We start from the raw sequence: 22,312 nt of genomic DNA, 5'->3' as shown, positions 1-22,312 counted from the left end.
GGGGGGGAGGGGAGGAGAGGAGGCAGGGCACGGAGTACAAATACCTGCTCTCTCCTTTACACAGGGTGCCCAGGAGAACTTTACAGGGGGGAGGGGGCTCCTTTTCTCAGGACTGAGGGAACCGTCAAGGCTGAGGAAGTAGCCGGCATCCCCAGAGTGGGGATTCAGGGAGAAGGAAAGAGCCTAGATAGGTCGAGTCACGTGCAAGAGTTTGTCCAAAGTGTGTGTGCTCCCCACCAGCCCACAGCCCCTCCCATCCACTGCTAAGGTGCCCTGGCCCCTGCCCTGACTGCATCAGGTCAGCAGCCACCACGGGGTGGGGGCTGGGGGGGTGGGAAGGGAGTGGCAGTGCCCTAACTCTTGCCCGCGGAGGGACAGGAGTGAGCTAGAGCTCTAAGCTGAAGTCAGCCCCGAGGTGTCTGTGTCCTGGGGCCCTGGGATGGGGTGGGGGCTGCCCTGAGGCTACAGGTGCAACTGAGGCTGAGGGGGAGGGGTGGGCAGAGGGGAACGGGAGTCTGTGGGGGATGCCACCGGAGCCCCCGGAGACCTTAGTCCCAGGGTGGGGAGCCGATCCTCGATCCTCGAGTCCTGCTTCCTGGGGGCTGCAGGGCGGGAGGAGGGAGGGGCAGCGGGCAGGAAGCCTCCAGTATCCGCTATGGCCCTGCCCTCCTCACCCCTCTTCGTGGGACCTGAGAGGGAGCCCAAGCCCCGAGCCTTCCGTGAGAGGCACCACGGCTTCAGGGAGGCGCCAGCTTACCTCCGGTGCAGGCTCCCTTGGACCCGGCCCCGGGACCACGAGCGGTCTCTGCGGTGACCTTCCGACCCACGCGGCAGGGGGACAGCGCAGCCTCGGGAGCGTCCCCAGAGCCATCCACCACGGACCCGGGTCCTGGAGACGCCCACCCTCTCCCAGGAGGCGCAGACCCCTCGGAAGGGTGGAGGCAGGGTCCCCAGGATGGGCTGCAGCCCTGCCTCTCGGCCGCCCGTGTGTCCTAGCCGCCCAGCCGGCAGGCAGGCAGGCAGCAGGCAGCACTCGAGCAAAGTTGCTCAGCTGGCCGGGCAGGTCTGCCTCAGCAGTAACAGGACACAGGAAGACGCGCAGGCTTGTTAACCCCTTCCTGCTGGCCGGGCAGGCGGCTCGGGCCAGGTGGGAGGCTTGCCAGTCCCCAGGACAGGCACACCCAGGGCCAGAGCCAGGGCCGGTAGCCCACTCCCACCCTGTCGTGAGTTAACCCTTCCCCTGCCTCAACAAGACATGGCGGTTGGGGGTGGGGGGCTCCCGCACCTGTCCCACCCCTCCCCCATCTCCCCTGAGCCGTGAAGACCATTCCCAGGGGCCGGCCCTTTGGTGGCGTCTTGTTTTCTGTGGGCTCCTGCCGGCCCCCTCAGCCACCGCCCGAGAGGGGCACGCGGGGCTCCGGGCACAGCCTCTCTCCGCCCCTCTGAGTGAGCTGCTCTCTCCAGAAGTCCTCCTGCTCCCAACTGGAAGATGCTGAGGCCCACGAGGTCCTTATCAGAAGCACCGAATGCAAAACCCAAGGGGGCAGCAGGGGGCTGTGGCCGCTGCCCCCGCATCCCAGCTGCGCCCCTGCTCTACCAGCACTTAAAGCGACAAGCCCAGCATTGGTGAAGTTCTCCAGACTCTGGGCGCTGGGAGCCTGCGCCCGCTCGCCCGGGAGCTCTGGCCCAGAGTGAGGATTTTGGACAGAAAACCCTTCGGGTCGTGAGTGTGAGCAGACAGCACTTTTCTTTCCAGGGGCCACCTCTTGTCCACTTCACACTGCTCTGAGCAAGGGGGTGGGCGTTAAAGTCCAGAGGCTGTTTTTAAGGCAAAAAGTGGCTCAAGGAAGCCAGCCAGTCTGACATGAGGAGGGGCGGAGCCAGGCTGCCGAGGACACGGGATCTGGGCAGGATGGTGCAGTGAGCGTGATCCCGGGGACCTGGGACAGGGCCCTTGGGCCCAGCTGGAGTGGGAGGATGTCAGGGACCCAGGTCCCATGGGGTCCAGTTCTCCCGGTCTCACATTGCTCATACTTGGTGACGACGCTTGGGAAAGACCTGGCTCCGGGAAGTGTGACCCCAAAAGCCTGGGCCAAGGAAGGTCAGGGGCGGGGATCATGACAGGTGACGCTATCCTGCCACCTGATTCATTCCTTGTCCTGCTACCAACTTGCTCTTCGGCTCAGCATCCCACACGTCCCCTTCCGGGGGTGTTTCCCCCTGCCTCCTGTTGGGTGGCTCCAGGAACTGGGAGGAGGGGGCGCTGAGGCCAGCGGGACGTTGGGAGACCCGGATCATGACCTGACCTCATCCAGATCCGACATTCAAGACACAAAGGTCTAAAAGTTCTTTATTGACTTGTGTGTTAATCCGTTTTCCCAGAAGGGCACCTTGCGCACGTGAGTCAGATACAAAGACGCAAAGTGTCCTCGACGTTCTTTGTGGGTCTGAGCTCGTCGGCCAACACCATGAGGTCAGTCACTAGGGTGTCCAGCAGCCCATAGACCTGGAAGCATGAGACAGAACCACAGGCCAGGGTTGGCTCTGTGGACGGCACCTACACAAGGGAGCGCCTGGCATGCTACGAGGGGCACGTCTACACCGGCACAGAGCAGCTGTAGAAGGGGAGTTTCTGTAGAACTGTCGCTTTTGCAGAGCTTTATTTTTCAGACCAGTCTGCGGAGGTCATCCAGCACTAGCCCCTTGGACCCACGGGGGCCCCGGAGCCTGGGGTGGGTGAAGTGGGTAGTTCCAAGGAACAGTGGGGTGGCCCCATTCTACCCTGCCCACAGGGGGCATAAGATCCTTCCTGTGAGATCACAGATCCACACACCAAAATGTCTCCAGGACCAGGCCCTCCAGTGGGGCTGGACCACATGGCCTTGGGGCAATTTGATTCTTTATTTCAAAGAGCCCTATGATTTCTCTCTAAATCCTATCAACCTGCGGAAATCACAGTGATGTCACCAGCGGCAAATGGAACTTCTGATCAAATGAGATCTGGAGCGTTACCACAATGTATGTGATGTAATCCCGGCTACCTAGCCATCCACGCTAGAGGAGGACAAAGCACTGCCATTACACAAAGTGACAATCAGATGTGGCTTCGCGGACCTCCGCTCTGAGATACCAAAGCACAGGACACAACGCCTGGGTGAATCTCTAAGGACTTACTGCTCAAGAGTACACCATTATGCTGGGGTCACGATCTCACGGTTCGTGAGACCCAGCCCCGTGTCGGGCTGTGCGTTGACAGCGAGGAGCCTGCCTGGGATTCTCTCTCTCTCCCCTTTTCTCTCTCTCCCTCCCCGACTCGTGCAGTTGCCCTCTCTCTCAAAATAAATAAACAAACATTAAAAAAAATAAAAGAATATACCACTAGGAAGTCTCTGGAATGCTTCATAACCCTCACCCTTGCTGGAAATTCACCCTACATTAGTGTCCCCCATCTGCCATGACGCACCTAACACAGAAAGGAAGTGGGGGTGGCAGAAAGGGAGGGGCTCCTGCTCTGCTCCCCTACTCTGTTTTCCAAACCACAGCCACAGTGACCTTCTAAAGCCTAAGTCAGACCACACCGCTCCTCCATTCAAAACCCTGTGACTTCTCATTTCACTCAGAAAAACCCCAAGGCCACGCAATGGCCTAGAAAACCCCACACACCCCAAGAGCTGCTCCCTCTTGGTGGCCTCTGTCCTCCTGGCCACTCCCTCCCCTGCCTAAACGGCACCTTCTGCCTAGGGTCCTCTTCCGGGATGTCCCCTTAGCCGCCCCTCACCTCCCTTCAGGTCTGTTCCATGTCCCCAGGAGGCTCACCTGCTCCCACCCAGGTCTTCCCCGCCCCCTGGCCCTGGGTGATCTCTGTCCTGCACTGCTGGTCACTGAATGTGCCAGGCGTGTCACTGGTGCCTGATGCCTGCCCCTCACACACTCGGATGCCCTGGCACAGGCCAGCCCTTTATCGCTTGTGCAATCAACAGGATGGACAAGGGAGGGGAGCACGGCACACAGAGCAGGTGTGAGGGAGGGGAGCGCCGGGTGCGGGGCTCGTGCCCTCACCTCCGTGTGCAGCCTCTTGGTATATTTCTCCATGACCAGGGGATCAATGGGTTCCTGAGAGGCCATGGTGCCGTCAGGGCCAGGGTCCTCCGAGGAAAGCCTGTCCCGACTTGAAGATTTCACCGGCTTCTTGTCATCCTTTGCCTTGTGCTTCTTGGTGTTCAGACGGTCCTGCTCGGAGGGACGGAGACATGCATAGCCTTCAGGAGCCCCCCTGGCAGAAGATCTGCTCCCCCCCCCCGGGGGGAGGTCCAGGGCTTTCTCAAGAGCAGCTCGTTGGGAGTGACCGACCACCTGCCGCAGCCCCTCTGCCGCCTCCCCAGCCTGGCCCGCAGCCCCCCCACGATGTCCCAGCATGCCTCTTTCTCGAAGCCCCCCGCGATGTCCCCGAATGCTTCTTTCCCGCGCCCCCTCCCCCCCCGTGATGTCCCGGCATGCCTCTTTCCCAGACAACTTGGCCAGTTTCCTGTCCTCTTTCTCCCTGATGCCCATCTGCTTCTTCTCCTGGGCTGCCCCTTTCCGGTCCTCCTTCCCAAACTTCCCGGCAGTTGCTTTCACTTCCACGATGACAGGAGGGGACTTGCCTTCTAAGGGAGGTGAACGGAAGACAGTGTGCCCTGGCCTCGCGGCTCCCACAAGCAGGGTCGGGAAAGCCAAGGCTCCTGAGCTGTTAGTGCTCCGAGACGCGAGCAGGACTGGCTTGGACACGCGGGCTCGTGGCGCAGGACTGCAGGCCAGGGGCGACCCCCACCCCTGCCCCATCTATGGCACGGGCAAGTCACTGGACCTCTCCCGGGCTCCGCCTGTGAAGCCGGGGGACTGAGCTAAGGTGCTCGCTCCGGTCGCTTCCGGGGCCCAAATCCTGGCAGCAGATAGAAGGGCAGCGGGGCCAATTCCGTGGACGAACCCAGACAATGGTTCCCATCAGAAGGTGCAAACGCTGAGGTGGCCGGCTGGGGGGGGGGGGGGGGGGCGAGGCCACACAGTGCGTGGGTGCAGTCTGACCTTGCTCTTCCGATAGCTCCAAGTAGATGGTCTCCTTCTCAGGCAGGCCCAGCAGAGCCCTCAGCCACAGGGAATGGCTCACCAGGCCGTCAATCACATCCCGCCAGAGCTGCAGACTAGAAAGCGGGGCATCCTGGAGAGAGCTGTCACCCCGCGTCTGCCCTTGAAAGGGCAGAGGCGTGGGTCCTCCCCTCCCGGGACACCGCTGCCAAGGGCCAGCATCGAGGGGCCATGCCCTGTCTAACCAAGCAGCCTCACCAGGTCCCGTGCCAGTGCTCAGATGCGGACCTGGCTCCCTTCAGGCAGCAGCTGGGAAAGAGTGGCCTGGGACTAGGGTTCGGTTAGTCTGGGCTCTGGCTTGAGACTAGACTAGGGTGAGGCCCTATGGGAGCCGGGGAGGGAGGGGGGGCCTTCTGCGAGTTTTCCCGAGCCCCCTCGCTGAAGGCACGCCTGCACAACCAAGCAAGTTCCAAACAAGAAGTGAGGCTTTTTGTGGCCTGTGCTCTTCTTCTTGCTGCCCTCTGGTTTCCCCTGGGCCCATTCCTCTGCTCGTTGAGAAGGAACGAGGAGAGGGGCCGGGAAAGAGAGGCCAGCTGCCTCCTCCGCTCAGGAAAAGGGTGGCCGCGGCTGGCGCCACAGGGCGGAGCGTCTGCAGTACCTCTGTGCAACCGAGGACAGGCTGCCCAGAGCCGCAGGCCGTCAGACAGCCACCACGTGGGGGACAAGCCTGGCTCTGCGGGGGGGGGGGGGGGGGGGGGGGGGGGGGGGGGGGGGGGGGGGGGGTACCTACCACATCTGGTGCAGGAAGTCAGACTGCAGGGGCCTCCGCTCCTGGCACAGCTCCAGGGCTGCTCTGTTGAGCCCGATCAGGGCGTCCTCCCTCTGGCTCTCCTCGGGGAGTTCCACCACTGCCTGGCGGGGGTGTAGGTGGCGTGAGCGGCCATTCCGCCCAGGACACCAAGGGTCCCTGAGTCCTCTAGTGATGGGCCTCGTGCAGTGGGGACCAAAAGCCATGGTGGGGGTGCAGCCGTGGAGGGTGGACCTCCCCTAGGAATATGTACCCACGAACTGCTTCTCCGACGTGTGCCCGGGTCAGAGAGGGAAGCCCTCCTAGGCTGTGGTGGCCTGGGCGCCCGAGACAAAATGAGATGACCCAGGAGACTGCTTTCTCTGAGTCTTTAGAAGGGTTTGTTTCTTCTCCCACCGGGGGGGCAAAGGGGACTGCTGGGGCCCTCCCTCAGGGCACTGCCGCCTCTACCAGGGCACCCTCCTACCAACCGCTTCAGGGTCGGGGGAGCACCTTTCTGAAATCCTCCAAACAGAGGCTCCACTCAGGCGGGGAAAGGCCTTCCAGCTCCCAGGGGCTCTTGGTGCTCCCCAGGTCTGGGCCCTCCTCCACCAGGATCTCCTCCATAATGCTCTTCCGCTGAGAATTCTGAGCCCCTGCTCCAGGCTTCTGGGACCCTGATGCATCTCGGGAGCCCTTGAAGGCCTCGCTCTCCTGGCGGGGCACCTGGGATTCCGAGACTGGGCTCTTAGAGCACGCTGAGGGCTCCACGTTCACGGACACCTTCTCCGAGTAGGCGGCCCAGGCCCTGGAGCTGCGGCGGCACTCCTCTTCGCTGGGCCCGGCCTCCTCGGCCTTGGGGGGCGGCATCAAGTACTGGTGCCACAACCTGTGCAGGTTTTGCACCACTTGGTGCTGGTAATGCAGCTGCAGCAAAGGCAAAGGGAAGACGCGTGTCAGGGAGGCCAGGGCATGGGGCACCGGGAGTCCCAGCAAGCCTGCTCCCGTTCCCCCATCCCTCAAGGGTGCTGGTGGGGGGCTGCGGGGAGGCAGCCGGCGGGAGCCCTCAGTGGCCAGAGTGGCCCTGAGCATCCCCTTCGGCCTGAGCATCTCCAACATAATGCTTTTGCTTGCATTTGCAATCCCAGGTAAGATCAGGTTTGAATGGAGAAGTTTTTAAATTGTTTTTTAACATTTATTTATTTTTGAGAGACAGACAAAGCATGGTCGGAGGGAGACACAGAATCCGAAGCAGGCTCCAGGCTCCGAGCTGTCAGCACAGAGCCTGACGCGGGGCTCAAATGGACTGTGAGATAATGATCTGAGCAGAAGTCGGACGCTTAACCGACTGAGCCACCCAGGCGGCCCTGAATGAAGGAGTTTGTGAAGCCCTGTTCTGACCAAGCATCTGCTGGATTGCTAAGTTATCTTGGGCAAATGGCTTTACCGCCCTGGGCCTCAGTTTACTCATTGTAAAGCGAGGATGTAAATAGTACCCCTGTCACAGAGCTGGGTGATGAGAAGAAAGGGAGTTACTCAGGGAAGACACTCGGAACAGGTCTGGGAGTAGGTGTGAGGGTGCAGGGGCCCGCGCTGGGCCTCTACCTGAGGGTTCCTGTGGTGGAACAAGTCCTCCTCAGTGATATAGGCGTCCATGGGCGACTGTGCACGCTCTGGGGTCAGGACCCCGCTCAGGAGCTCCTGCAGCACGCTCTCCACGACGGTCACCGCTTCATGGGCAGCCAGCGTGTCCTGGGGAAGGGAAGGTGGGACAAGATGGCAGCTCAGCCTTTCAGTACCCACACTGCACCCTCCAGGGGAGCCAGGGCCCTCAGGGCTCAGTGCCTTCCTAGGGGCTGAACTCTCTCCATCGGTCTGTCTCTGTCACACGGACATACGCTCCTGTTTCCAGACTCAAAACCCCCTCAGTACCTCCAAACATCAATAGGCTAAAAGCATGTAGGGGGGACGCCAGCCCCAGAGAAGTTGCTTCCTCATGGGGGCCAGAAGGTCACACAGTCAGCATTTCTCCCCAGATCAGGAAGAGGGGCAAGGGGCAGGGGCCACCCGGTTTGGGCCCTGCTGGGAATGTGGCTTGGCCCCACTGTGGAGGGGCATCTCGTGTGAGAGCTAGGTCCCGCAGTCGGCAAGTCAAGCAGACATGACATTTATCAAAAATATTCGTGGGGCGCCTGGGTGGCTCAGTCGGTTAAGCGTCCGACTTCAGCTCAAGTCATGATCCACGGTTTGTGAGTTCAAGCATCGGGCTCTGTGCTGACAGCTCAGAGCCTGGAGCCTGCTTCGGATTCTGTGTCTCCTTCTCCCTCTGCCCCTCCTCCACTTGTGCTCTCTCTCTGTCTCTCAAAAATAAACAAGTGTAAAAAAAATTTTGTGTTCGCCTCGGGCTGAGCCCTGGTTAAAGTAGTTGGCTTATAATTGGGGGCCATGGTAAAAGACAAAAACAAAAACAAAACAAAAAAACAGAAGCAGAGCTTTCTATAGAATGCCCGGAGGCATAGGACCAGCCGGTCAGTTCTGGAACTGACTGGGGGCCAGGCCGCAGACTCCCAGTGCCTACCTCACTCTCCCTCCCCGTGACAGCCCTACTGGGGAAGTCTTCTCTCTGGTTCTGAAGGCTAAATCCAACCATGCTGGCCAGCATCAGACAGCAGTGAACAAACAGTACTTCAAGCAGGTCGGCTTGCCTCCAGTCAGGGTGGGGACACCAAGCTGTCCCCCCACACACACACATCTTTTACATCACAAAGACCTGGGGAGTGTTTGTCGCTAAAAACAGCTGCCTGTTGGTGAAAAATTCACCTCATAGGCTAGGAGAAATAAGAGCCCTGCAGGCAGTGCCAGGAAGAAGATTGGGGGAACTTATCTGGTGTCCATGGGACGGGGGGTCCCCCGATATCCTGGGTTACCTTCAGTAACTTCCTCTCTTCCTTAAAAATGTCCTGGGTCAGGGAGACTGCATGGAGGTTGACCTGCAGGAGGGCGCCTCCTAACAGGGTGGGGTGGGTTCCAAACACCCAGCATTCCCTGAACATGCCAGCGTTCAGAGACTTGAAGGAGAAGGTGAAGGTTTTCGTCTCTCCAGGCAGAATCACACCTGAGAGGGGCAGAGGCAGCGGTTTTCACCACCCAGGAGCTAGCAGAGCCCCAAGCCGGCTTGTATGAACTGAGCCCTAAGCCTTTGTGTCCCGGGCAGGGTGGTAACCAGAACCGAGGGGTTTTCTGGGCAGCAGGACTTTTGACTTCCTGTGCAAAAACTGGCCAAGTCCCAGGCAAACAGGGATGGGGTGGCGGTGGGTCATCCCAGGCTCAGGCCTGAACATAGAGGTAACTGAACCTCTAGACAGTTTCTGCTCCCTGGTGAGTGCGTCTCTCTGCGTTCCGACTGTTCCCTGGCAGACTGAGAACAGTTAGGAGAGGACTCGATTTGCAGAAGAAATGGAAAGGGGGCGGGGGGAGAAGGAGAGGGGCTCAAAACTCACAGGAACCTGAGCTAAACTCTGGTTCCTTGCAGGCCATGGATGGATGGGAGCCTCAAGAGGAGGGCGGCGAGGTACCTTCTCGGTTGTTAAAGTAAAAGCGCTGCATCCTGTTCCTCTTCAGGTCTTGGAAGGAGTCCAGCTGCGAGCGCCTCCTCCAGTCGTAGCGAATGGCCGCGGTGCCATTGTTGACCACAGTCAGTTCCGAAGAGGTCTTCTCCCTTTCTAGAGTTTCGAAGGTCAAGCGGACAGCAATTCCAACATGCCTCTGGGGAAGGAGACGTGTGAGAAATGGCTTTGAGGGAGGTTCTGGCCGAGGGCGACCGATTCATCCTTGTTGGCCCAGGGACGTGTTTGGGTTTGGCCCTCCAGGGTCCAGCTGCTCTCAGGGTGTGGTCACCGCACCCCGATCGCGGCTGTCTCTGAGGCCGCCATCCACGGCACGCCGGGGGGAGAAAAAACAGATTTTGTCTCTGAGGAGGAGCAATCCTGCTCCTCTAGAACCTTCTCAAAGACATACCTGTTCTAGAAGTTTCGCTTATTTACATGCTTGGGGGGCTAGGTACAAGCTGGGTGGCTTGTGACAGTCTCTTTTTTTACAGTCTTGTGATTTCCCTCTGGCTTAAGTTAGTGTTGCTGTTACCATTTTCAGACGTGCTGAATGCACGACCAGATAAAAAATGCAAAGAGGTGATTTGCCCGGGTCCTTGTGACTGCGCCTGAGGGAAGCCCTTCCATCAGGGAGGTGAGGGCGAAGGCAGTTTTACCTTGTCCCCTGGGTTACTGCCTCTGATCCAGCAAGCCGGCTTCCCACAGAACAGCAGGGAAGGGCCAAGAACAGGCATGGGGGCCATGTCAGGGTAATTGGCCAGTAAGTCTCTGTAAGAAAAGCCAAGGACTTAGTTTCCCCGAGGCTACCGCGGTCTTGCCATGCGCAGCCCACGGAAACGGCTGCCAGGCCTGAAGAGGTGCCCGGCTCTGCCCTCTGATGGCTCCCCTTGGGCTCAGCTTTATCCTGCTATCTTCCTGCAGGTGGGCGCTTCCTGGACGCTGAGACTCTTTGCGCATCGCCTCCCGATGTGCGCGGCGTTTCCCAGCAAAGGAATGGCTGGGAAATCCCCATTAGGGGCTGGTTGCTGGAAGGGACCAGATGGTCACAGAAGAGCTGGCGCAGGTGTTGGAAAGGGGCCCACTGAGAGGCCGGGCTGGAGGCCTCAGCCAGATTTCAGGGCGGGGAGTCTGCCCTTTTCTACTGTGGGTGCCGGGGGAGGCCACTCTTCCCCCAACCTCTCCCCCTAGGGCGCAGCCCGACTCACGAGAACACCGTGTCTTCAGAGGAACTTTCCTGGCTCCTGTTAAACACTGAATAGTCCTCCACAGTGACAGTTGTGAAAGGCTGTCCTTCGCCCACCACCTCCAGGCCATCGATATCCTCAGAGAGACCGAGAAAGGGAAGGTTAGCTGGCTGGAGACAGGCCTACCGGGAATGGGCTTCCAGACACAGAGGGGTGCTGACCTGCTGGCTGAAATCCAGCTCGGCCATGAGGCGCTGCAGCTCCTTGCGTCGGTAGATCAGGAACAGACTCCGGTCCCAGGTATAGCGGTACCAAGCATCCTTCTGGGCCGGCAGGCCTAGAGCATCAGGGTCCAGGGACCCTCAGCACAGACTGCTGTGATGGCATCTTCCCCACCCACCATCAGGGCCCTGAGAACACCCATCCCGGCACCATTGCTGGGAAAGGGGAAACTCCAGCCTCCCTGGGCTGCTGGGGTTTGGTCCTCCTGCCCCGTACCTATGGCGTCTCCAGCCCTCCTCAAGATGCCCACAAAACCAGCTGGCAAACCCATAAACCTTAGGATTATAATAACAATAGCAGCTGCATTTGACTGTCTTAACAGGCCCAAGCCTCTCAAATACATGTCCTGTGTCATTTAACAGTCTCGTGTCCGGCAGTACTTTATAGATGGGGAAACGGAAGGACCAGAGAGGTTAAGTAACTCACTGGAGCTCACAAACCCAACACAGCAGGGGTCTGGACCCAGGCAGCCCAGTGGCCTTTACAGCAGCTCAGCCACACAGAAATACCACGCAAACCACACATGCAAACCACCGGTGTAACCTCAAAGCTTCTAGATGCCACACCGAAAAAGGTAAAAATGGGTGAAACTAACTTTAGTAACCTCGTTTCACCCAACAGATCAAAAATAGTATCATTTCGATACATAATCAATATAACCATGATTAGTAACGTAAAGCTAACGTTTTGTATTTTATAGGGGTAGTGACCTTTGAAGCCCAGTGACACTTGCAGCGCACTTGAGTTCACGCAAGCCATGTCCCAGGTGCTCAATGGCCCCAACGGCCATGGGGGCCGCGTAGACAGAGCAGCCCTACAGCCCACGCTCCAGCTCGCCTCCCCATCACTGCAGGGGGACTGGACCTCCGTCCCAGGCCGTTCTCACTGCACAGCCACGCTGTCCCCCCGCCCCGGCCCGCCTCATGCTGATGGCTTCCGCCCCTCCCCCCACCTGTCTCCGCCTGGATGCAGCGGGGCTTCCTGACGCGCGTGATGGGCTCCAGGAGGCCACGCTGAGCTTTCGTCTTTGTCATGACCAGACCCGTCATTTCGTCTCCCAGGTATTCCAGCCGACTCCAGAACCCGCTGGTCTCCTCATAGCTCTGGCAAGGAAGGATGCATGAGTCAGGTCACCTGGACACTTTGGGGAGAGGCTGGTGGAGGTGGGGGGGGCCCGAGGGGGGACAAGAGTGTCGCAGGCCGCAGATGCTCCCCCTGGGGGACTTGTTGCTGCCCTGAGAGCAGGGAGGAAGTGCCTGTTTTGTTCTCAGGGCACCCCGCTGCAGCCCCAGACAGACGGTGCGGGCCGACACAGGCCCCCGCACTGACGAACCAGAATATGATGCGTGGCCTGGGTCATCTGAAAGTGCGAGCCTCGGTTTTTAGGAGGCAAAGCTGAGACTGTTCTAGGAACTCAGTACCTGTGATATCTTTCTCCTCAAGCTGACTACCACTGACCACCACAGGCTGAGCAACTTAGCTCGCCAGGCCCTGAATGCCAACAACAGGACCCATAATGGGATGTAGGAAAGGTCTTGAGGGCTTGATGATGCCTTTCGAACAAGCGGATTTTTTGTGTGTGCCCCCGACTTGTGCAGCCAGAGGCAGCCATCCCCGTGTGCAGACCGCATCATCCCAGAGCCTCTGGAGACTCTGTCCTCACCTTCCCGTCGTGCTGCGTCAGAAGTGCTCGGTCAATGAGCTCCCGTTCCTCCTGGATCTGCCTGTAGGTCTCCCCCGTGTGCATGAGGAGTTCGCCCACAGGCTTCTGCAGGCGTTCTAGATGGAGCGAGCCAAGAATGCAGCCCTCCATCGAGTCAGGGCAAAAGGCCTTCCCCCTCACCCCGGGCCAGGCCCCGTCGCTGGGCTGATTTCAGGCCCCGCTGACTGCAGGAAGCCCCCGGGAGTGGACAGCACCCACGTGGCCAGCCTGAACCCGGGCTCTGGCCAGGGGGAGGGACAGAAGGATGAGGGAGGCAGGCGCACTGGGAGTCCCGGCCACTTGGCTCACCACTCAGGGCTTCCTGCTGCTTCTTCCGCAAGGCTAGGTGGCGCTTCCAGTTTCGGAGAAAGTTGTGCTGAGGGGGTGGGGCCCAGGGATGCGGCTTCTCCTTCTCCTCTTGTGGGGCTTTCTGCTTTGGCTCTTCTTTCGCTGAGATGAGGGTCACCAGACAGGGCGGGGTGTGTATCAGCTTAGCCAGCTAAAAAGGACACCGAGGGGGGCACCTGAGTGGCTCAGTTGGGCAAGCGTCCAACTCTTTGCTTTCAGCTCAGGTCATAATCTCACGCTCGGTTGTGAGATCGAGCCCCGCGTTGGGCTCGCGCTGGGTGTGGAGCCTGCTTTAGACTCTCTCTTGTCATTTGCAGCGATGTGGATGGAGCTAGAGTGTGTAATGCTGGGAGAAATGAGTCAGTCAGAGAAAGACAAATACCACAGGATTTCGCTCACATGTGCAGTTCAGGAAACAAAACGGATGAACATATGGGAGGGGAGAGAAAAAAAAAAAGAGAAAGAGAGGGAAAAGAACCATGAGAGACTCTGCCAGACAGAGAACAAACTGAGGACTGATGGAGGGAGGTGGGGGGATGGGCTAGATGGGGGATGGGTACTAAGGAGGGCACCAGTTAGGATGAGCAACAGGTGTTGCATGTAAGTGATGAATCACCAAATTCTACTCCTGAAACCAATGATGTACTATATGTTAGCTACCTAGAATTTAAATAGAGTTTTTTTGGGGGAAAAAAAGAGTCTCCCTCTCCCTCTGCCCTTTACCCCTCCTCCTCGAAATAAACAAATATATAAACAAACAAATAAGTCAGTAAGTAAAAAGTATGCAGAGAGCATGTGGAAGGTGGCGAGGAGGCGCTGAGCTGGGGCTAAGCGGAGACATCTTCCACCCCAACCTCCTGCCCTCCCCCCACTCTGCTCAGAGTCCCTCCTCTCCTGGACCCCAAGGTAGTGAGGGACAGAATCAGGGGGCCTTGGAAGCCCGTGTCAGTTCCCTCGCTTCCAGAGGGGAACCTTTGCTCTGAGACTGTGATCGGCAACTCTTAGTGTATCTGTCCTTGCAAGTGATGCTGATGGGGGGGGGAGGGACACCTTCACCTGCAGGGTGACAGAGCCATTTTTATAGGACCCCAGGCCCCTTAGCACGAGACTGATCAGAGATGTTTCGCCTGGTACCAGGAGAGCAAAGGAACTGAGAGACGGCAGAGCACCATGTAATGGGAAAGTCAGACAGACAGACAGACATGTGGCCCTGGGAGCTGCTGGAAGCCTCTGTCCTCCGCCCCGTGGATGGGAGACGAGAGCAGGCCAGCCTTTGGAGAACAGAAAATGAAACCGGCGCACAGGGGAGTAGAGGGCAGCGAAGGAGTGTGAGCCCTGAGCCCTGATGCCTCTCAGGCTTCGCACTTGTTTCAGGATCCCTTGGGGCACCTCTGTATCCTTAGAGTGACTTCCTGACTTCAGCTGAACTAGCTTAAGGTGGCTTCACTATTTCAAGGGTGGGGGGGGAGAGTCGCTTTCACTTCAGATTCCGGGAACCAGAGACTGAAGTTTCTCTCTCAAGCCCCGGTCCTGCCTGACTGTGCTGGGTGGCGAAGATGGACGTGACTTTGGGGACTTCCCGCGCCCGAGCAGCTCTGTTTAAACAAACCTGGGTGTTCCCTCGAGCCACTGCGATTCTCTTAAAGTCCTGAAGAGTCCCCAAGATGTGGTGAGGCAGAATCTGGTCACAGCCATGGAAACTGTCACCCGGACCTGGGGAGAAGGGCAGGGGAAAGAGCAGCTCCTGTAAATGTTTCGGGGGGGGGGATGCGGGGGCGACTCTGCTTTCCCTCAAGGCCGTTCCTCTGCTGAATGCAGAGGCCAGCGAGGCCAGGGTCAAGGCCGGGCATACCAGAATAGTCCAGGGGCTTTGTGGCTGCATCTGGGGTCGCAGGATGTGCTACGAAGTGGCAGACCTTCTTGTGATCCTTCGGTTTGAGTTTACGGATGATAAATTTCTGGGTGACGACAGGTCTATCTTGGATCTCAATAAAGCGAGGAATGTGTTGCTAAAAACAAACAAACAAACAAAAAACCAAAAACACTAAAGAACAAAAGAGGAGAATTCCACTTGAGATCAGGAGTTGGAAAACGCCACCCATCTCCTCTGTCCTAATTCTTGGTGGAATTCCTGAAGGCTGACAAATCTGTTTCTCCAGCTCTGGCCATATGCTCTGTCGAGGAAATGCCTTTGCAACAGACTTACTACTCAGTAATCTCCTGGAGGGAAAAAAATTTACAAAACATCTAATGCCTCCAGACAGTTCAGGTGACAGGTGGTTGACTCTTCCAGGTAAAGCGTGGGGTTAGGGTTTAGTGCCTTTATCCACCTCCCTAACATGCTTCTCAAATTCATTTTCCCTCCTGTGAAATGGGGATTATGGACACTGGCCTCCTAGGGAAGCAAGTCACCTCAACATCTCATTTCCCTGGGGTTCTAGATCAATCTCAGAAGCGTTAAAACAAACAACATAGTAAATTTCTTTAGGTGCAGAAATGAGGGTGCCTGGGTGTCTCAGTGGGTTAAGTGTCCGACTCTGGATTTCGGCTCAGGGCATGATCTCATGGTTTGTGGGTTCGAGCCCCACATCGGGCTCTGCACTGACAGCTCGCTCAGAGCTTGGAGCCTGCCTCAGATTCTGTGTCTCCCTCTCTCTCTGACCCTCCCCTGCTTGCATTTGGTCGCTCTCTCTCAAAAATAAATATTAAAAAAAAAAATTTAGATGCAAAAGTGAAAAGAATTTGTGCTCAACTTCTCCATGGAATTAGACGCTCCCTCTGAGTAGGGAGGTGGTAGAGATACAGTGGACACGGTTGATGTTCTAGACCACCCAAAACCCGGGCCAGTTCCTGCGGCAAAGGGATCCCTGGACTTTATCCTTACCTTCTTCAAGTCTTCCTTCTTAATGGCTAAAGCCAGGATGTCACCCCCTTGGAGGACACTGCTAACAGACTCAGGCTCTTCCTGAACAGGGGGTGTGGCCTGTTCAGGTAACTTTGCCCGCTTCCTTTCTGAAGAGAAGCAGAAAAGTACAAGTGCTGAGATAGATGTATATTTCTAACATATGATGTATATTACAATACAGCTCTATAACATATTCTGACTTACAGTACCTCTATTAGATTTCATGGTGAGAGGCAGACCTCAGCACCTGCACAGACAGCAGAGCCTGCCAAGGTGGCTTGAGTTCTCTCCTGAAGATCCCCCCCTCTCCCCATTACCCCCAGCCTGTTACAGCGACTGAGTCTTTTGAAGTGGAGATCAGAAGATAGCTAATTCCGGGCTGTGCTACGTATAAGCTTTAAAACCTTGGCTACGTACATCACTTCCCCCTTCCTGGTCTCTTTCCTTTTTGTAAAAAGAGAAAGCTGGACTAAATCAGTGGTTCTCAAATATTAGGCAGATGTCTGCCTGACTATGTTCTGGAGAGTTTTACACATACAGCTTCTGGCTGCTGTGTGGAGCCGGGGCCGGGGGAAACCGTATTTTTTTTTTTTTTTTTAACTCTCTACGTGCTTCTGATGTTTTCTCAGCCTTCCCCCATTGCTCGCACTGGTGCCTTGTTCTAGGTGAAGGCGTCAGGGTTTTTTCTTACCTTTTTAAAAAACGTTTATTTATTTTATATTCAGAGAGAGAGAAACAGTGCTCATGTGTGAGCAGGGTAGGGGCAGAGAGAGAAGGGAAGAAGATCCCAAGCAGGCTCTACACTGTCAGTGCAGAGCCTGACGCGGGGCTCGATCCTACGAACTGTGAGATCATGACCTGAGTTGAACGCTTAACTGCCTAAGCCACCCAGGTACCTTGGCGTCAAGTTTCTTAAGACACTGTCTAAAATGCAGATGCTTTGGGGGAAGCAGAACATTCCCTCCAGAGTATGTATTTCCTATTCTTTCATTTAATAAATACTTTTAGCCAGGCATCCTCCAGCTAGGCACTGTGCTAGGTTCTGAGGATATAAGGCAGAGTCCCGGGCCTCAAAGAGCACAAGGCCGTGGGAGACAAGGCTGTCAAACAGGGTCACTGAACTGGGGTCATTATGGAAGCATCCAGGGGGACCCCAGCCCAGTGTGCAGGGCGGTTTGGGGTGGGCTTCCGGGGGAGGTGATGTTTAAACTGAAGTTAGACACGGGAAAGACACTGGGGAACAGACATTGCAAAGAGAAGAGGCCTAGAGGCAAAAGAACAGTGTGTGCATTGGGAATTCAGAGCACATTTTTTAAATAGCTGGAGTGCATCAAGGCGGGGTGGGGAGGGTGCTGGTAGGAAGTGGTGGCCAGAGAGGGGAGCGGGCGTCAGGTCAGGAAGAGCTTAGTGAGCTGTGTAAAGGACTTCGGTCTTTACCCGTGGGCCATAGCATAGCAAGGAATGGATTGGGGGGTGTGAGGGTGAGGATGGGACTGGTTAGGAGTCTACTGTGGGAATGAAGGGGCTGACAAAAGTGGCTCTTGGGACTGGGGAAAGTGGAGAGATCTGAGCCTATGTCCCTCAGGTGCCCGGCCCTGAGTACTCATGCGACAGAGCGAGTCATTCTCCAGTGAGGACGCGTTCCCTGCCTTCCTTCCACAGAGGTGGGTTCACGGGTTTCAAATGCATCTCATTTCTCTGGCTTGGGTCCTCCTGCCTGCTGCCCCCTGGGTTAGAATGAGTTGATATACACAAATTATCAATGAGAAAGCCGAAGTCCTGCCTTTATGGACGTTGAAACACAGCTTGGATTGGTCCACTGCTACTCAGAGTAATTTTTAAGGGGCAATATCACTAAACCATCAGGGCAAGTATTCTGATTGTCAAAATCAAGTGTTTTTTAAATTAAATATTTAAAAGTTATGTTTATTTATTGAGAAAGAGAGAGAGACAGAGTGTGAGTGGGGGAGAGGGACAGAAAGAGAGGGAGACACAGAATCAGAAGCAGGCTCCAGGCTCTGAGCTGGCAGCACAGAGCCCGACATGGGGCTCAAACTCACAAGTGTGAGATCATGACCTGAGCCGAAGTCGGCCGCTCAACCGACTGAGCCACCCAGGTGGCCCTAAAATCAACTGTTTTTAGGAAATGCCCCCACAGTAGCCAAAAATCCCAAATCAGAATCATTCCACTAGAACTCTAAATCCAGCCTATCACTCTGAGTCCATCTCCTCAGCAACGGGGTCAGCAGAAACCCAGGTATATCTGTCAGTTAAACCACATGATGTGTGTGTGTGTGTGTGTGCGCGCGCGTGCACACACACACACACACACACACACAGGGCTGAACAGCTTGACCCTGAGTTCTGGTCCCATCGACCACCATGTGTGGAGATGCAGCCTCAGGTTTTAATTTCTACTTCCTCTCTCCCTCCTTTACAAAGGCACCAAGGTTGCTGGTAGCCCAAGAGAGAAAAAGCAACAGCTGAAGGTCTGCTTTTATAACTATTTTGGAATTTGGGGTGTCTGGCTGGCTCAGGCGGTGGAGCATGTGACTCTTGATCTCGGGGGTCATGAGTCTGAGTCCCACATTGGGTGCAGAGGTCACTTACACAAAGACTTTAAATAAATACATATGTTGGAATTATTTATGTTTTCCAGGACATTTGCTTCCTTTGTCTGTCACCTCGGCTGGCCCTGCATCTTCCCAAGGGATCAGACATCTCCCGATGTGTGCTTTTTACTGGTGGGTATATAATTACCACGTGCAAATTTATAAGCCTTCGACTTTGCTGAAGATTTCGGAAGTAGTGAAACTCTGGTCTGGGGTCTTTCTGAGGTTATCTTGGATATAGTTCGATACGTGCTCTGTTACAGTATACCGTCAGGGAGGGGTGTGTTCTAGTTAATAAAGTACTTATTGAAATGATAGATACATTTTAAACTTCATCTCCGGGGCGCCTGGGTGGCTCAGTCGGTTAAGTGTCCGACTTTGGCTCAGGTCATGATCTCGCGGTTCGTGAGTTCAAGCCCCGCATCAGGCTCCGTGTTGACAGCTCAGAGCCTGGAACCTGCTTCAGATTCTGTGTCTCCCTCTCTCTCTACCCCTTCCCCGCTCATGCTGTCTCTCTCTGTCTCAAAAATAAACATTTAAAAAATAAATAAACATCAACTCGCCCTAGAGGATATTTACCAAGCAACTTCTTTGAGCTATAAACTACAGAGAAGATGGTGGAAAAGGTTAGAATGTGGCTCCTCTCGAGAAACTGAAAACTGCGGCTCACACACACACACCAGCGGAACATAAGGGCCTAAGTCAAGTGGCAGCACAGACAATGTGTTCGGTTACTCATCAAAGAGGGAACAGATGGACGTGGCTCATGTGGTTTAGGGCTGTAAAGAACGGTTCAGGAGAGCGGCTGCAGGGGTCAGAGGCAGCTTCCCAGACTACATTAGGCCTTGAAGGAGAGGAAGCCTTTGCCCCAGCAGAGCAGCAAACAGGGGTGCTCCCGGTGAAGTCACAGAACGGAGGTGGGAGCGGGTCGGAGCAGGGAGTGGTGACACAGAAGGCTTGAAGGGGGCGGTGATGTTGGGGATGAGGGAAAACCCGGGGCGTGATGGCTTTGTAAAATTCAGGCTGAAGCATCTGTCTTCCTGCTGGCAGGAAGGAGGTTTGGTCCAGGAGGGTGAGTTGGTGAAAGCCGCATTTCAGAGCGATATATCCAGTGAGGGTAAGCCAGGTGAATGGGGGCGGGGCGGGGGTGTCTGGAAACCCACGCTGAATGGGGCTTCCGGCCGGCATCTTCCCTTGATCCCGGCCAGCCCCCTTGAATGTGGCAGTCAGGTAACACATCTTTGCCAGAGCCGGGCCAGGCAGCTGGAAGCAAGGTGCTCGGGTCAGGTGGGCATGGGGCACAAGAGGAGAGGCTGTCCCTACCAGGCCTAAGCTTTAACTGATCAGGGAGAGGCATCTGGCACTTCTGGGAGTCTTCCTGGTTTCTTAACATGAGCAGGGAGAGATCTGGGAGTCCAAAAGGGCTCACGTCTTTAACCAGGTTTAGTCCCAATATTTGCTTGCCTTTTTCCTTATAATTCAGAGACCTTGAAGAAATGGCGCATGAGATTACCTATGTTGATTAGCTGCATTGTATTGAAAGGTGTGGTGGGGGGGAGTATTGTCCTACTACCTTACTGACCCCCGAGATATTTAGGAGGGAAAAAAGAATCTTGCCTGCTAAACTCAACACTCTGGTTCGTTTCCTCCTCACCCTGGTGCGTGTTCTCAACTCGAGGGCTATTTAACAAACTAAATTTCCCCTTCTTAAAAATAAATACACAGTGATAAATCTTGCCTTAATCTGTTTACTGCAGAAAGTTCAAATCTGGTAGGCAGCAGCTAGGAAAGTCCTTGACTGACCTTGGGAAAGGGGCCCAGCTATCACTCTCTCTCTCTCCATCTCTTTCTCTTTCCATCGTTAAGAACTAGGATCGTGAGGGCACCTGGGTGGCTCAGTCGGTTGAGCGCCCGACTTCGGCTCAGGTCATGATCTCGCAGTTTGTGGGTTCGAGCCCCGCGTCGGGCTGTGTGCTGACAGCTCAGAGCCTGGAGCTTGCTTAGGATTCTGTGTCTCCCTCTCTCTCTGATCCTCCCCTGCTCATGCTGCCTCTCTCTCTCTCTCTCAGAAATAAATAAAACATTAAAAAAAAAGAACTAGGTCATGAAACGACATCTCGATCTAGCCTACATCTGACTTTTATACCTTGAAGAGCGATTAAAGCCAGCTGTCCTGAGTAAACAGGCCTCCCCAGGGCCCCTGCTGACCGCAGACCTGCCCTTCCTCTCACACTGTCACTGCTGCCCGAGACTGGCTCTGGGTCTCCCCAAGGCCTGCAAGAGCATGCCCAGGGTCAGGTGCTCTGAGCCCCCTTGACCGCTTAGGGATCCCTATATCACAGCATTGATCTCTATCCGGTTCTCCTCTGGCAGAATCCTCACTACATTCTGAGTTTCTCGTGGGCTGGGATCACACAGAGAATACTGACACCGTTGGTGAACAGCACAGTGCCCACACACAGTAGGCCCCCAGTAAATGGCAACAGCAAAAAGCGACGGAAGAAGGGGTGCGTTGCAAATGGGAACGTGTTCAGGGGGTCAGTCTGCTGTCAGACACCCCGTGACTCTCTCACCTGCAACCAGAGGGTAGCTGAGGAGGCCAGGGAGCAGTCAGGTCTGCTACTGTCTCTGGGTTACACAAATGGGACAGGGGTCATCCAGCCAGAAAGGGTGTATGTGGTGGAAAGACATGGGAGGCAGAACGGGCCGGGTTAGGCTTTTCTCCTGGGTGTTTCCAGCAGGGCTCTTAGGTAACACCCTCCAAAGAGTCTCCCCAAGTTGTTGGTTTCACGGCCTCAACATGTTAGTTGCATTCTTTCCTGAATTTCTTTTCCCAAGGACTCCTGTTCTCCGCCCTGCTGAAAACTCTTTCCTGACTCTTCTGCATCTCATCCAGTGGAGGGCTCCTGCCTTCCGAGTCCCACCCTAAGACTTGGTTAGAGGTAGAGTCCCCTATGCCTTCCTGCCCAATGCCACCTCCCCAACAACTGATCCCTGAGGCCTCTGGCAGTCCCCTACCTCCTAGTTCCCATCTCCAAAACCTTGTGCACTGCGCCCCCCCTCCCTTCGGGGGTCGCTGCCTTGTACAACATCCCTGAGGTATGGGGTACGCCTCGTTCCATACCCCATTCCCCCATGATCTTTACCTCCATCCTGGTGTCACCCCCGTCCTCCAGGCCCCGTGTCGTGAATCCCATCCAAGAACCCCAGCCCCTGTCGGGTTCTCCTGAGCTCCCAAGGCAGCCAGCGCCAACCTTTAATCAGTTCTGCGGCCTCCAAGAATCTGCTTGCGGGTATTCTGAAGCGGGACTCCTTCTTTAGAGACTTCATGGTGTGGCTGGGGCTGTGAGCGCGGCCCTGCGCCGCGGGGACCCGGGATAACGAGGCTGTGCGGCACCCCCACCCCGCCGCGACCCCGCGCGCGCGCGCGCGAGCGCGCCCGCCTGCCAGCGGCCGCCAATGCGTCCATAGCAACCAGGGGCCCGCGCGGGGGCGCGCACCCACCGATCAACTTGGGCGGAGACTGCTTGGTCGCCACCTTTTTCATCTGGCCACGCCTACGCGCCCGCCGCGGGCCGCTCCTCCCGCGCGCGGACCCCGAGAACGGCGCCTGGCCAGGGGTGTGGCGTCACAGGGGCGCCGGCGAGCGCCGTGACGTCAGCGGCCCGCTGGGGTGGGGGCGGGGGCGGGGCGAGGCCCCCCAGGGACGGGGCGGGTGAGTAGGAGGGGCGCGTCCCGGCTGCCATGGCTCTAGGGCATTCCTTCCGCGCCTCCAGACGGCAGCCGCCCCGTGGTTACTTTCAAGCCCTGCCGAGCCCCC

The 22,312-nt window shown here is 56.5% G+C and overlaps 3 protein-coding genes and 1 long non-coding RNA gene across 8 annotated transcripts in view; 2 read left to right on the top strand and 2 right to left on the bottom strand.

The window, feature by feature from the left end:
- EPN3 (epsin 3) overlaps positions 1-834 on the bottom strand; it is an 11,021-nt gene extending 10,187 nt beyond the window's left edge. For both annotated transcript variants that reach the window (XM_039227745.1, XM_039227746.1), the window contains exon 1: positions 758-834. The gene's annotated coding sequence lies outside the window, so the exon portion shown is untranslated. The remainder of the gene's footprint in view (positions 1-757) is intronic.
- Positions 60-1,705, top strand: LOC120229023 (arf-GAP with GTPase, ANK repeat and PH domain-containing protein 2-like). Its single transcript, XM_039227747.1, has 2 exons — positions 60-1,223; positions 1,465-1,705. Exons 1-2 carry the CDS (start codon positions 525-527, stop codon positions 1,693-1,695), a joined length of 930 nt encoding a protein of 309 aa, XP_039083678.1. The 5' UTR covers positions 60-524; the 3' UTR covers positions 1,696-1,705.
- A 627-nt stretch (positions 1,706-2,332) lies between these two features.
- On the bottom strand, positions 2,333-22,075 carry LOC120229021 (MYCBP associated protein). Of its 4 annotated transcripts, none has more exons than XM_039227743.1 (19): positions 21,997-22,075; positions 15,860-15,987; positions 14,828-14,984; positions 14,585-14,688; positions 12,937-13,126; positions 12,589-12,704; positions 11,878-12,028; positions 10,865-10,980; positions 10,665-10,780; positions 10,116-10,227; positions 9,427-9,616; positions 8,779-8,966; positions 7,457-7,603; positions 6,365-6,778; positions 5,855-5,976; positions 5,065-5,180; positions 4,498-4,646; positions 4,060-4,230; positions 2,333-2,506 (listed from the first exon to the last, which is right to left on the bottom strand). In XM_039227743.1, the coding sequence occupies exons 1-19, from the start codon at positions 22,037-22,039 to the stop codon at positions 2,405-2,407; spliced, it is 2,832 nt and encodes a 943-aa protein (XP_039083674.1). In that variant the 5' UTR covers positions 22,040-22,075; the 3' UTR covers positions 2,333-2,404. The 4 variants fall into 4 exon arrangements, with proteins under 4 accessions (XP_039083674.1, XP_039083675.1, XP_039083672.1 ...); XM_039227744.1 differs by having other exon boundaries at positions 4,498-4,643; XM_039227741.1 differs by lacking the exon at positions 21,997-22,075 and adding an exon at positions 21,747-21,900.
- Positions 12,589-18,622, top strand: LOC120229025. Its single transcript, XR_005527653.1, has 3 exons — positions 12,589-12,651; positions 17,466-17,544; positions 18,540-18,622. It is a non-coding gene; the product is annotated as an uncharacterized LOC120229025 (long non-coding RNA).
- Positions 22,076-22,312: the final 237 nt, after the last annotated feature.

Source organism: Hyaena hyaena, unplaced genomic scaffold, assembly GCF_003009895.1.
Source record: "Hyaena hyaena isolate Hyena2069 unplaced genomic scaffold, ASM300989v1 scaffold_29, whole genome shotgun sequence".
Lineage (NCBI taxonomy): Eukaryota > Metazoa > Chordata > Mammalia > Carnivora > Hyaenidae > Hyaena > Hyaena hyaena.
The sequence above is the reverse complement of the archived record's forward strand: the minus strand, read 5'-3'. Positions and strand labels throughout refer to the sequence as shown.